The sequence below is a fragment of the Phyllostomus discolor genome, chromosome 1 (assembly GCF_004126475.2).
Source record: "Phyllostomus discolor isolate MPI-MPIP mPhyDis1 chromosome 1, mPhyDis1.pri.v3, whole genome shotgun sequence".
NCBI classification, from domain to species: domain Eukaryota; kingdom Metazoa; phylum Chordata; class Mammalia; order Chiroptera; family Phyllostomidae; genus Phyllostomus; species Phyllostomus discolor.
The window spans coordinates 29431374-29446696 of NC_040903.2; the positions used below are offsets into that span (position 1 = coordinate 29431374).

The window sequence follows — 15323 nt, forward strand, 5'->3', positions numbered from 1 at the left end:
AAGATAGCATCTGCCTGCAGATGGAGCCAAGGAAATAATATATAGGAGCTAACGTTGAGTTGAAAGTAATGGCAATGATATGAAGCAATGCGGATTTACAGCCCATTCACAGAGACACATTTGTTCCTGATTTCAGTTCATTAAGACCATTTTGTTTCTTTTCTGCTACCACATGCAAGCTTAAAAAAAAAAAAAAGAAAGAAAGAAAATAGGTACATCTATTTTCGGAGGGCTTCCAGACTTCAGCATGTCAATGTCAGCACAAAAGAAAAAAGCTGAATGCACACCCTGCCACGGGGAGTGCGTTCGTCAGCCGCTGTACTTACTACAGTTACTCAGACCGGTGCTGGGGTCACAAAGAGAGCTACCACCACACGAGTCAGGGCAGGAGTTGTAGAGGCATGTTTGGTCGCCTTCTCGACATGGAGTCTGACCTACAGGGGGGAAAGGCACATTCGCTCTCGTTCCTCACGCGAGGATCTAAAGGATCGAGAGTGTCTGGTGGGGCTGAGCAATGACACGACTTCAGTTTCTTTCCAACTTCTCCAAAAGCACTGAGCACATGTTGCAAAGGTGCTTTCTGTATAACGAGTTCCTGGTAACTCAATACAACGCAGTTATTCCAAAAGGATTCTATAGGAATGAAGGCGTGAGAGGCAACCCATCCTTAAAAAAAAAAAAGGTGGGTGTTGCTTTTAATGAAAAATAAGAGATAGGTTTTATATTTACATGGGCACATACACTTAGTTACAAATGAAATTTAAGTGATTTGAGGGAGAAGCCACTGTAAAGATAATGAAATTTTGAATACTAAGTGATATTATTTTAAAGACTTATTTACTCCCAGCTCTAGTCTTGCCTCTGAAAGAAAATGTTTTTCCTAACAGTAAGGAGGGCATCAACACCAACACAAGAAGGCTACTTCATCACGGTACAAGCCTTCCGCAGCTGCTACGCCTGTTCTCTGTCTGTCCTTGGAACGTATCACCGGTCTGGCTGTGACGACCTGAGAACAGAGAAGGGGGTTTCTTGTTTCCAATGAATGGCAACAGTAGCATCGGCCTAATGTCTTTTCCTTAAGGTATGTAGAGAGGAAACTGGTTTTCCCATTGATTTCCTGGTCGTGTGCAGATTAAGTGGATAAGGTAATAAATTACAGCCCATTCTCTTTCCATTCTACTCAGCTACTTTCAGACACGCCGTCTGGAACCTGGAAAAGGCATTGTTGAGTATCATGGTGCTGTGCAGACACACACAATCATTCTTACCTATAATTCTAAGACAATGTTCATTAGACTGGACTCTTTCTTCTTTCCAGCACTATTAATGCTGGAAAGTGCATCAGAGCCTTGCAGGAAAGAGATGGCACTCTTTTTCTTTTTTTAATGGCAGTAGAGTCAAACTCTTTTTGCGAGGGAAGCCAGGCTAATTTCCGTGTGTTCAATCTCTTAAAGACAACATGAAATCATTCTGTCAGCACACAAGTGCCTGCTGTGTGACAGACGTGTGTGACAAGCACGGCACTGAGCACCACAGAGAAAAATGGGTGGTAGCTTGTGCTCTCATCAGGGGTATCAGCATGAACGAACCTTACAATGCTGTGGGATCAGTGCTACTGAGAGTACAACATTCAAAAGCAAACGAGGGTAGTAGGGTAAAGCTTCTCAAAGGAGTTTTGCAGGCAGATGGGAATAAGGCAGTTAGGATAAAAGGGAAGGATGGGTTTCCCGGGCAGACAGCAGAATATGCAAAGCCCTGGGGTGGGCCAGTGCAGAGGCTGAGTCACTGGAGCCTAAGGGAGACTAGACAGGAAGACAGACAGGCCAGCCTGAGGGTTGTGAAGGCCTAAATTTTCACTACAGCCCCAAACCCTAGGGGCAGTGGTCCCAGCTTCCCTCCTCAGCTTTGTCTGGCAGAACCAGCCAGCAATCACCGTTGACAGTCATTTCTCAGTAGCAAGCCCCTCCCTCTTCACACTCAGCTCTCTAATCCAGCGGTCTGGCCCTGGCACCCTAAACATGCCTTGCTCCTTTCCTCCTTGAGACTTTTGGCCAAGGGGTTCCCTGTGTCTGAAATGCTTCCTCCAGTCCCATGCTTCTTTGCTAAGTGCACTCATTCTTCAGATCTGAGTTCCAACATCTCTTTCTCACGGAAGCTTCCCTGAGGCCCTTTGCCAGAGTCGTCCCATACCTGGCCTCTGAGCGCCTGACTGTCCCCAACACACTCATCGCTTCATGGTGAGACTCTGACAGACGCACGTAACTAACTACCAGGGATACGTCCATCTTCCCCAGGGGCTGAAAGCTGTTTCGATCGCCACTAAATTCCCAGCAGTTGACCACATACTGGCACCACAATACACATTTATTAAGTTGAATTCATTAGAATAAATAATATAAAGATGCTAAGATTTTACTTTTGATCCATTTTATCGTGTGACTTTCTTACATCTCACACCTGTAAGGAAATAATTTATAAATCCTGCCATTGTATAGTGAAGAACCAGAAATTATTTCAAACAGAGTTGAATTGTGTAGGAAGAAAGAACAACTTGATCCAAAGAGAGGTTCTTTGTGGATATACATACCGTACTTGTGGCTAGAAAAGGATTTCCTTCTGAATTTTAAACCCATTAAAACTTAGCACTCTTTCTGTAGTTTTTAATGTAATAAATCTGTGATGAAAAGGCTCTCTCTTTAGGTCTAGAATGCTTTTCTCATGAAAGCTACTCTAATGATCAATGTTCATTATGACAAAACTACTTTATCTGCAGGAGACCAATGCCATTAGCTGGTGATAGACAGACACAGCCCAAGACGCGCTTCAACCTAAAGGCCGTATTATAATAATAGCAAACACCAACGGAGTTCCCGCCACGCACCCACACTCTGAAGTGGTCTGTATTCTGAGTTTACAGGCACAGAAACTGAGGCAAAAGGAGTTAAGTAACTGACCAGCCAAAGGTCACCGATCACAGGTAGCACACCTGGGCCTTGATCCACAGTCTTAGCAACCAGGTGTGATGGGCGATGGGCGGGGCAAGGTTGCAGACACACGGACGTGGCGATCTCTGGGCCCAGCAAGGGTCTCACCCGCCTGTACTGAAAGATGCTTCCACACAAACTGGGGCCGAAAACGATCAGTGTGAAACTTTCTTTCCTGACGATAATGGCCACATTTTAACGCACCAATTCATTTGATTTACTCTTTGCATTTCACAGATGGAAATCACACTCCTTTAAAAGTGTATTACTGCCTGGTAACGTGAGGCATTCGACTGCTGCTCTGAACACGGGGACTCCAGGAGGCTGTTACAATGCATTTCAGAAGCTAATTCCCTCTAACTGGAACCTAATCTAATTCGTTGAATACTATACACTCAGCTTTTATCTTTCCCCATCAGCCAACGGAACCTCCTCCCCACGCTGCTGACGCATTTCCCTCCACTCCTCAGCCCAAGAGTGATTCTGCCCTGTGGGTTGCTGGAGGAAACCCATGAGAGGGGGTTTCCCGGCTGACCAGTGCTGTGAGGACCGCTGCGTCAGGCAATCAGGAATTCTTCTCTGGGAATCCTACCGAAGCCTCAGACACCTCTGTGCGCCACTCCTGGGGAAAGGGCCACCAACGGGGCGCAGTCCGGGCCCAGCGCACACTCACCGCACACTCACCGCACACACTCACCGTAGCTGCAGTTCTCCTCATCACTCCCGTCCTTGCAGTCCTCATCGCCGTCGCAGCGGAAAGTGCTGGGGATGCACTGGCCGCTTCTGCACTCCACCAGCCCCTGGCTGAGACAGGCTAGGAGAGGCCAGAATGGTATTCAGTTAGGAACTAGTGCTTCTGCCCGCCTGCAGATCACAGAAGCGGCTCCTGTTCACCTGGCCACGCCAAGAAACGAAGGGCCCTGAACATCTGAACGTTCTGTCCAAAGGAATCAATATATCACTCATTTTTAAAACTCTGGGTATCTTTGAAATGGAAAGGTTTCTTTCTAAAACTTCTTGGGTCTTATTAAATAGTGCTAACTACAGATTAACTTTTTCTTTAATACCCTCAGGATGGGAAGTGGTATTAATGACGGTGGGAGTGATACCGCTGTGATAAAAGGCACGAATGATTGAAGGTTTGCTGCATGGCAGTGACTTTGCCAGCAGTGTTATGCATCTAATCTCAAGTCCTCATAACAAACCTGCAAGGCAGATACTGTCCACCTGGGTTAGAGTAGAGAAACTGAAGCGTAGAGGGCCGTGGCTGTGTCAAAGGCACGTGGCTGCTGAAAGGGAGGGTCGGAATGTGCAGGCAAGGTTCTCGGACGCCTGGCCCCAGGGTTTCATCCCTTACAACCTGCCCTGATGAGCCATTGAAGTAAGACATATGAAAGAGTGTGTACAGCACCTAACATGCAACAAACACTTTATTTTGACACTTGCTTATGATATCTGACATTTGAAAATAGATGGTCTAGTGGCCATTCATCTTCCAGTTCTTAAATGTAGTCTAAATTCTATCACGACTATCTTTCAGAGCACCAGACAGCATGTTTCGTGTGACCTCAGCCCTCACCGAGTCACTGCCGAACATTAAAACTCCCTGTGACTGAATCAAGGCTGAACACCCTAATCGTTACATGTGAGCGCCATGTCCTTGCTCTCCCCCAGATCAGTCAAGACGCAGTCTGCTCTGGCCCACTGTGTGCCGCTAAGCGAAGACTCAGGTGATATTCCAGTTCAAGTTCAGTTCAGGAAAGGGGAAAATTGGGTATTGCATTTCTTAATGTATATGACGTTTATTATATCAAAATAAAAGCCATGCACCCTGCATTTCTATTATTGCCTCACATTATAGGCAAATTAAATATTCAATCTCCTATATATCATCTTTTTCTTTTAGTGAACAGCAAAAGATGGAATCAACAATGTAATTCATTGACTATTCATAAAGTGCATATTAACTCTTTCAGGTCAAATTACTTGCTTATAACGTCTAACTGCTTCTACTCAATCACTTTATTATTCTCTTCTGAGGGTACAGTATTTTCTAAGGAATTAGCCTCCATCTTGATTTTATCAGCTAGATAGTGCGGCCGCTCCCTGAGGACTGTTCGCTCACCCAGAACACAAACAGGCAGTAACGGTGTAATTATCATCCCAGTCTCTGTTTAAGTCTATGAACATTGAAGGCTCTCCTTCGTCACAATTTGCTCCATGTTCTCCCACAAATCATGCCTGAGAACATGTTTGGAGGCTCCTGCTAGGAAGCTCAACCCCTCGCATACCGTCTGGAAAGAAAAGGCCCCAGCCTCTGGGGAGAACGCCCCTTTGACAAAGTCACAGGTGCAGGAAGGAGGCACCAGCAGCCGTGAGAGAAAACAGACGCCCCCCCCCCCCCCCCCCCCCCGGCCAGGTGGAGCAAATGCAGCTGGACGTTCTGGGGAGAGAGCGTGGGAGTCAGGGGCACCACATTGTTACTGTCCTCACGCCACTCGGTTCTCTCTCTGGGCGAGGACCAGAGTGTAAAATCTTCCCCTTCGAAGGCTGTTTAGACCGTGAGCCCTGAGCACACTGGTCTGCACAGGGAAGACAGGGTAAAACAAGAGAACGAAAGCCGTCGGGCACTCACAGCAATTGACCTCGTCAGACTTATCCACGCAGTCGTGGTCACCGTCGCACACCCACTCCGTCGTGATGCAGCGGCCGTCTCCACAGCGGTGCTCCTCCATGGGGCTGCAGTCTGGGGGAAAGGGGGCGTCCACGAGGATGAGGGAAGCCCCGAGACAAACCCTTGGGACTGTCCGCTCGTGGCTCCACTGAAGAGCGTCTACTCCGACTGCCCCAGCAGCTTCCACCGCTTTCCCACGCCGGGTCGGCACAGTCCACCTCCCACCCACGCCTGTGCCCACTGGGCACCGTCACTGTGACCGACTTGTTTGTCCGGTGAGACACTGTCCAGCTTTCTCAGGACCCCAGTTTGGATTTCTGTTGCTTTTTGTTTTGTTAATGTTTCCTTTTTTTTTTTTTTTCCCGCATTGCCTCAAATTTTATTTTGTTTTTCTTGGTATAATCCTAAGAATTGAATGTTTTCTTTCCCCTCCCTTTTTAATTGTTGTTCAAGTACAGTTGTCTCCATTCCCCCCCACCACCACCTCCCCTGCTCCTTCCCTCAATCCTTCCCTCTTTGGCTTTGTCCACGTGTCCTTTGTACATGTCCCTTGATGGCCCTGCCCCTTTGAGATGTTTACACCGGCTCAAATAAACAGAACTGTGATTGGGGTTTCACAAGGCAGAGACCTGCCGTGATGTATTTGTGACAGCTCTGCCATGTATCCTGGCACACACCACACAGAGGTGTTCCTCGGATGGTACTCTTTCCCACACCCTTCCCTATGTTCTCTAAGGCCAAATCCGATCTCGTACCATGTGCCGAGGGCCCCTCATCATCCTGGCTGGCCCTTTTGTTCATGTTACAAAGTTCCTACCTCACTCAGTGAGAGCTTACATAGATATGCTAAAGCTAATCACAAAGTCAAATACGTAAATAAGCAAGATGAACTTTGCTGATTTTAATTTCACGAGATGGCATTCAAAATGGAACATGACCCTTTAAAAGGTAGGTTCATTCTTTAAAAGGTAAGATCAGGTTTGTACATAAAATTAACATGCTATCTTAACCCTGCGTGCCACTACTGCAGAAGTCATCTCTGTACCGTTTAGTGAGCAAACAAAGGAGGGGTCTTTGGTTACATATAACCAGGGGGATGAAGGGACAAACAATGTATCTGTCTGCAAAGTTTTGCTCAAGAGCTCAGAACTGAAACATGAGCCACAGAAGAACCAGACAGGAAACAACACTTTCAAGGAGATGGTAATATTAACATATTAACTTCGGGGTTTTTTTTAAGATTTTTAAAATTTATTTATTTTTAGAGAGGGAAGGGAGGGAGAAAGAGAGAGAGAAACATCAATATGTGGTTGCTGGGGGCTGTGGCCTGCAACCCAGACATGTGCCCTCCTGGGAATCGAACCTGCGATACTTTGGTTCACAGCCCGCGCTCAATCCACTGAGCTACGCGAGCCAGGAACATATTAACTTCTTGTAGCTGCCTTTCCCTTCCACTTCCTTGGCATTTCCTTAGTATGGCTGCGTATACAAAAAGCATCATATTTACACATAAATTATGTAGAAACTTCTACACACATTTACACATAAGACATCATGGAGACTAGTAGTTGAGAAAACCTCCCCTTTCTAAAATTAGGAAACCAACCATTTCATCATTTAACGGGCACATTAATCACATTAATAAGCTACAAGTTCTTGGTTATGAATTTCTGCAATTTTAAATGAAAATACTGCTCCTTACCACAGTTCTGTTCATCACTCAGGTCCCCGCAGTCGTCATACCCGTCACACACAAGGCTGTGGTTGAGACACTTGCCCGTGTGGCAGTGAAACAGATCCTCACTGCAATCTGCAAAGAAGAGAAGCCGCTCGTGCGTCATCAGAACAGAACACGATGCTGTAGTGGTACTTCGTGCAACACAAGCATAGCAGCGAGGGGAACAGCAGCAGCACGGTTCACATCTACTGTTTTTCAGGAGACAAGACAGTGGTAGATCCAGCCATCTCAGAACAAGGTCACAGAACAAGTCACTGCAGAACCAGGACTAGGACCGCCTGGCTCCCAAGCCAGTGCTTTTATCACTTTCTCAGTCTTTACATGACTTTCACTTTATGTCACCTGAAAGCTCCTTGATAGTCAAAAATGAGAAAAGACATTCTCAATTCATCATTGTTCCTGAAGAAGTTCATGTTCATACAGAATCAGTGACTTTGATAGAGGATAAGTAGTTATTTCCTTAAAAATCTTTCTTTTATAATGAAAGTCTAGTTTTGTCCATGGTAAGCATACACATAATGGAGAGAAAAAAACTTATTTAGGTTATGGAGTCATTACTTACTTTCACACAAACATTATCACTTAAGTCAGATAAGGGTTTCATAACATGACCCTTAAATACGCAGAACTGTCCTCTATTATGGTGGCGAAATAAGAATAAGTGGTATGTAACCTGAGGAAGCACACAGTTTAATGTTGGAATAAGCAGCATGCAAGGACATTTTCACAAACACGTAGGTCTTACACTTGGGCAACCAGAACTCCTATCCTGGTTCTGCCATCTACTAGCTGTGGAAATTTGAGTGTATTAGTTAAAAATCTATGAGTCTGTGAACCAATCTACAAAACTGGCATGCGATCAGGTACTTAATAGGGTATGAAGATAGAGATTAATAAAATAATGTATGTGAGATATAAAGACAATTCAATGGGAAAAGAATATTCTTCCAACAAATGGTAACAACTTGACTTCAAATGTACAAAATCTTCCATAATTCGATTTCAAGTGTACAGAATGAAACTCTGACCTTTACCTCAAACCATACACAAAAATTATCTCAAAACGGACCATAGACTTAAGTGTAAGTGTCAAAATTATGAACTTTCCAGAATAAAACATAAGGAAAAAATCTTTGTGACCTTGGGTTAGGCGAAGAATTCCTAGGTATGTCAGCAGAAGCACAGACCATGAGAGAAACATTAATAACTGGGCTTCACAAAGTTAAAAGTATTGTACTTCTAAAAATAGTATTATGAAAATTAAAAGATAGAGAAGTCATATTCTGAAAAAGGATTTGCAAACCATGTATCTGATAAAGGACATACTCACAGAGCACATGTGGAACTCTTACACTCAGTAATAAGAAAACCCAATCACAAACTAGCAAAAGACTCGAGTAGAAAGCCTTTACAGAAGACATACAGATGGCAAACTGGCACTTGAAAAGGTATTCAATACAATTAGACATTTAGGAAATGCAAATAAAAGCCACAATGAGATGCTGTTACATACCTCCACAATGGCTGCGCTAAAAAAGACAATGCCACGCGTTGGCAAGGGTTTTGAGAAACCGAAACTCTGAGTTTCTCTTGGTGGGAATGTAAAAGTATAAAACCACCTTGTAAAGTGGCATAGCAGCTTCTTATAAAGTTAATTATAACCTTATCACATGACTCATGAGTTCTACTCACAGAAATCTACCCAAGAGCAATGAAACATCTACCCACACAGAGACTAGTGTGGGCGTGGTCATAACCGCACTATGCACAAAAGCCGGAGAAGTGGAAACAATCCAAACTCTCATGAACGGATAAGCCAAACGGATAGTATGCTCACACAATGGAACACCATTTAGCAATTAAAAGTATCAAACTACTGATACATGTGACAGCATAGGTGAACCTCAAAAACGTTATGCTAAGTGACAGAAGCCAGACACGAAGACAATGTATGGTGCGACCCATTTATAAAATTCTCAGAAAACACGAACTAACAGAGATGGAAATCAGATCAGTGGTTATCTGTAGCCAGAGAAGTAGCCGTGTTTACCTGGGGACTTGACTGCAAACAGGTGGGGGGGAAAGTTGGGGGGGAGATGAAAAGTTCCAGAAGTGGATTACGGTGATGGTTACACAACTGTATAAATTTACTAAAAATAAATGGAACAAGTTTATAATTATCCCTCAACAAAACTGTAAAAATGTTATATATATATATAATATATATATATATATTATATATATATAAAGAAGCCTTCATTCAATAGGAACTTGACTTCTTAAATGTTTTGTCTTTTCCCTTATTTGAAGAGAATTAAGTGCAAAAATAGGTTCTTAAGTCTGGAGAGAGACCCTGGAAGGAGGGCAGAGTCTCCACAGTGCGGATGGAATTAACACCCCCTCCCCCCATGCGTCAGGCAGAGGGAATGGGAACAGAGAGAGGTGGGAAAGGAGGAGGCATTCGAGGGTCGGTCTGCTGGTCTGATGAAGACCAAGAATCTAGTGGTCAACAGGACAGTCCCCTGATGTAGAAACCTGTATTTCAGACAGCGAGTTCTATTCTTCTAAAACTATGTTCCTTAAATACTTTCAGCATCACTCCATTTTAGAAACAGCATGGGCGATAAAGATGGTCTGTTCAGCACCTTCATTAAGTGGGTATATATGTGCACACACGTGTGGATAACATATGCTCAGACTTATACATGTGCATAAATCTGTAAGTATTCTTTGTCGTTTCCCCCAGGCTGAATAATTTTCAAATGAGAGTTATCATCATAAGGGAAGGCATAAGAACTAAAAAGAGGTTCTAGTTTCACCTTGACAGAACTGTCCTATTTCCTCCCACTCGGCAGAGGGCGCTAACGCCCCACCCTGCACTTACTGCTGACTGGGACCACTACACGTACACTAGCTGAGTCGAAATCGGTTATGGCTTTTGTGTTCTTGCCCACCAAACAGAGTTGGGGAATTTGTGCATCCATATAGACACATTGCCTTGGGAAGCTGTAAAAGGTCTTTTTTATTTTTGTTTTGTTTTCATCTAAATTATTCTTGTGGAACCTTTGGAAGCAGTATGTTAGAATCAGCAATAACCAGGGTTCTCAACTTGACCATTAATGCAAAAGTACTCGCGTTCCCCAAAAGTGGTGGTAGGGTGTAGGGGTGGCATATTTTAAACCATATGAGTTAGTTGTGTGTGTGTGTGCGTGTGTGTGTGTGTATGTGTTTTATTTTGTTGTGTTTATAGCTGTATGCTTCACTTCTTTTGATTATAGGGCTGGGGCATCAAATACTTCTTTCAGAGTCTAACACACCAAACATTTCCAAAGATTCACATGTCTTCTGTGGGGCCTAGTCCAGGATCCCCAGCAATTCACACTAAGACCTCATTTGAGATCGTTTTAAATTAATGCTGTCATTTATTAAATTATTTCATACATGAAGGTGACACAAGCATTTAAAGAAAAAAATTCCTTATTACTCACACAGGTACAGATTCGACTCTCCACTGTTATGGCTTACTTGGTTAGAAGCCTTTCTCAGAGGCCAGGTACAAAATTAGCTACATTTGAAAAACAACGTGTTACTGCCTCTCCAAGGTCTGTGCCACCACCAGACGCTCTGCACAGCCAGAAATACACAGCAAATGGCAAAGATCACAGTGCCTCCTTTTATCGGAATACATGTTTATTTGGACTGAAAAGAAACGCTGTCAGCACAATTTGGGGCCAACAAATCAGACTTCAAAAGCTGCTTGCTGTGATTTTCTTGCTCAATACAAGTATAATTTTACATGACCCGAGGTAGATGTTTTTCCAGATACAGATTATTTTTCTTCACGAGAGCTTGATATAAAATGTTACTTCTGAAGTTCTTGCATGTTAATATTTATTTCCGTTTGGCATCTCACACTGTTAACTTTTGTTTCTTAAAATTATCATTAAATTAAGGGAGAAAACTAAAGAACAGAAAACCTTTTATCAAGGGTTCCGCTCAGTTTGCTCAATCTCTACGAGTCTGTAAACATACATGTGTTGCCTCATTTCAAGATTCAAGTATGGATGCCTAATGGCTAAGGCCCCACATTTTCTGATGACCAGAGAGGTTACATGGTTTGCCCCGGGTTGTGCAGCTCATTAATAGCAGAGCTACGAGATGAAGTCAGGCAACTCACCTACCTGGATTCTTTTGCCTGTTTGACTTCTGTCTCTAGAGGAGGGTTTCTCGATTGTAGCCCTGTTGACAATTTTGACTGCATATTCTTTGTTGTGGGAGGGGCCACCCTATGCATTGCAGGATGCTTAGCAGCATCCTTGACCTCAACTCAGTAAATGCCAGTAGCACCACTCCCATCCCGCCCCACCCCCGGCTGTGAGAGTCAAGTCTGTCTCCATACATTGTAAATTGTCCCCTAGGCGGCAAACTTGTCCCCGATTGAGAACCACTACTCTACGGTTCCCAAGCATTACCTCTGTCCAAAGCCTCACTTTAATCCCAGTAATCCTGCTCTCTTCCCAACTCACAGGACCCACCTTTCTGTTTACGCCACTCCCCTGTTGCTGTCTGCTGTCTCTTCTACATATTGTTTGATGATCTCTACATTTCTGTGTTATTGCCCTGATTGGACTTAAAGCCTCCTGAAAGAAACCATGTCTTAACAGTCTTTATATTTACTAGGTATCTAGAACATGCTTCACACATAGCAGGGGTTCAAGAATGTTCAATAGCCCTGGCTGGTGTGGCTCAGTGGATGGAGTGCTGGCATGTGAACCAAAGGGTTGCTGGTTCAATTCCCAGTCAGGGCACATGCCTGGGTTGCAGGTCAGGTCCCCAGTAGGGGGCGCTCAAGAGACAACCACACAATGATTTTCTCTCCCTTCCTTCTCCATGTCTAAAAATAAATAAATAAAATCTTAAAAAAAAAGAATGTTCAGTAGTTTGATTGATTCAGTATAACCCAATTGTCACTACACAGAGGGGAAGTTTCCAGACATCTGAAGCTTATTCCTTTAGTATAGAATGAAATATCTTATTTTGATGGAAATATTTCTCATATTTACCTGCAACCTTGTCTCAGTAAAAAGAATGCAATAAATGCAGTCACTTGTGATGATTCAGAAGCATCATTTGGAAAACCACCTTAACTAGAATCCCTGCACGCGGGGCTCTCCGGAAACGCTGTGGGCCAGCCAGTCTTGATGATGAGGAAAACCAGAGATGGAGAAGTCACAGAGCTAGACACTTTTCAAAGAAAACTTTTCTGAATTTTCAAAAATCCTTTGGCTACACCATTGAATTGTTCCAGGTGGTTGGAAACCTGTTCCTTCTACAAATACCGAGGATGAGACTGATAAACATGACAAAATTAGTTCGGAGAGAAAGTCAGGAAGCAGCCAGATACCTGGAGTGCCACTATAATAGGCAATGATCTCCCGAGCATAACAGAGCACCCAAAATACATGTTTTTCTGTCATATGAATGATCAAAATATAATCATTTAACAAATCTGAATTTTTATGGACAAGGGCAAGTCAAAGGTGGCACAGTTCAGAGAAAATGGCATTAGATTTGGACCCCTTTGACACTGGGTTCAAATGTTGCACTTGAAACCACCGGTCGACTTTTCCATTGTCTTAAGTCTTGGCTCTGCATCTGTGCAGAAGGGGACAAGAATACCTTCTTTGTTGAAAATTAAGTCAAGTCATGTAGGTAAATGCTTCTAGCACAGTCGATTAGGGGCGTCGCAAATAAAATACCCCTTCCCTTCCTTCCTGTAAAGGCAGTCAGTCCTCCTCCTCCTCCCGTCTCTGCCAGAACCCTTGGGAGCAAGCCCAACCCTCTCCTCCTCAGTGGGAATGCCCAGCAAAACTCCCTCTGCCTTCGGGAGTATCTCACCTGTGCGCTGCCCTCATGCTCTGGTTTGCCGCCACTAACTCAGAGTGAGGCTATTCCTGCACTACAGGGTGGGGGCCTCAGGAGGGTGGCGGCCCCAGGAGGGTGGCATCTTCTACGAACAGGCATGCAGAAACCCCATAAGCAGAGGCAGGTGGCCTTGCAAGGTCAGAAACAATGGCATGCGGAGACCTCAATGCCGACCGAAGCATTCTCATAGGTAAGTATTCTGAGGAATGTTGTTCCTCAGTGAACCGAACTAGGTTGTTTTTGAAATGCGTTCTCAAGGGAAGCCCCTATCTTCTTTAATAAACACCTCAGCTCCTACGACACTGCTAAGTTTAGCAGTTGACACTGCTAAAGCTTTCCAGAAAATTAAGATCATCTTTGTTGGGCACTGGGAAGATGTACTCCTTCGAGTTACATTTCACCAAATGCTGCAGAAAGCTCTTACTGTTTGAAGGGCAGTGCTCAGTGCAGCAGAGGACGGTAAGGAGAAAGTCAGCGCTGGCCCACCGCTGGGGGTAGAGGCGCATGCAGAATTTGAATAATGCCATAACTTGGGCCATAACTGAGAGAGGAACAAGAGATTTCACCGCTGTCCCCATAAATTGGACATAATTCTGTTGAACTGTTTTAAATCCCCTAGTGCAGGTGCTTTGCACAATATTTCCTTGTAAGGCCACAGCAATATTCCCTAATGTAAACATACATCTTATAAAATTTTTTTTATGTACAATCATCTGCCGTAGGTTTTCCTGAAGAGGGAATTTCAAATTATAAAAACAAATGTTTCAGTGAAAACACTTCTGAAAATACAGGCAATACAACTGAAGTCCCACAGGATGCTGGATGGCCCCCAGGATAAATCAGGGCACGAATGAATGAGTACACACACAAATAAAGGTGAGGGTTTATATAAATAAATAATTTTTATGGGAATAACAATTTATATCTTTTTTAACTGCAGGATTTCTTAGAACCTTTAAGCACAACTATGTATTGTAACTATCTAAGAAGTAGATCTGATAGATAGCAATTCTCAAACTTATTCTTTTTTTCTCAAGGATTTTTCAAGAGGCAGGTACTACGGAACACCAGTTTGGGAAACACTGACCTGAAACATTACCATGTTAGATGGACTTGCCAAATTTATGAGAAATAAGCATCCTAACCCTACAGATGGAAGAAAAGTTGGTCCACCTGGCAAACAGGCCACAAGAATCTTAAATATGGTCAACTCTGAGCTCTTATAAAGTCTTGGCAACTTCTACAAGGAGGAAAACACAGCTTTTCCCACAGTCACTGTTGCTGCTCATATAACCATTCAAAAGCAGCTAGAATACAGCTGCCTATGGCTCTGTTTTGGATGCAGAACCCACACTGTATCCTTGAGGCTAATTTTTCCTTTTCATCTGTTGCAAAAGTGGAAAGTGACTTGGAATCTGATGTGTATCTGTTATGGACTGAATGTCTGTATGTGGAAGCCCTGACTCCCAGCATGACTATATGCAGAGACAGGGCTGAGAGGAGGTCACGTAGGCTGAATGAGGTCATAAGGGTGAGGCACTAACCCAATAAAGCTGGTGCCCTTGTATGTAGAGGATGCAATACCAGAGAACCCCCCAACCTTTCTCAATCTCTCTCTCTCTCTCTCTCTCTCTCTCTCTCTCCCCCTCTCTCTCTCTCTCTCTCTCCGTATCTTCCTCTCCTCCCTCTTTTATTCCTTTCCTCTCCCTCTTCCTCTCCCTCTTTCCCTCTCTCTTGCCCTCTCTCCCTTTAAGGAGGTCACATAAGCACACAGGAGATAGCAGCTGCCTACAGGCCGGGAAGAGAACTCCCACCAGACACTGAATGAACCCTGTCGGACCTTGATCTTGGCCTTTCCAGCCTCCAGAGCTCTGAGAAACAAATTTCTGCTGTTCAAGTGGTGAGGCCTGTGGTATTTTGTTTGGCAGCCCACGCAGACTAATACAATATGGGAAAACCACCCATCAATTCAGTGAAAACCACTAATCAAATCAACAGGAAG

General features: G+C 44.0%; 1 protein-coding gene across 2 annotated transcripts in view; it reads right to left on the minus strand.

Moving 5' to 3' along the window:
• Positions 1-15323, minus strand: part of CORIN (corin, serine peptidase) — a 188166-nt gene that overhangs the window by 49545 nt on the left and 123298 nt on the right. The window contains exons 7-10 of one of the 2 annotated variants that reach the window (XM_028507033.2): positions 7361-7468; positions 5620-5730; positions 3682-3798; positions 327-434 (exon numbers count right to left, since the gene is read on the minus strand). In XM_028507033.2, the coding sequence (XP_028362834.1) occupies positions 327-434; positions 3682-3798; positions 5620-5730; positions 7361-7468 (444 nt within the window). The remainder of the gene's footprint in view (positions 1-326; positions 435-3681; positions 3799-5619; positions 5731-7360; positions 7469-15323) is intronic. The other variant, XM_028507034.2, reaches the window with a different exon arrangement.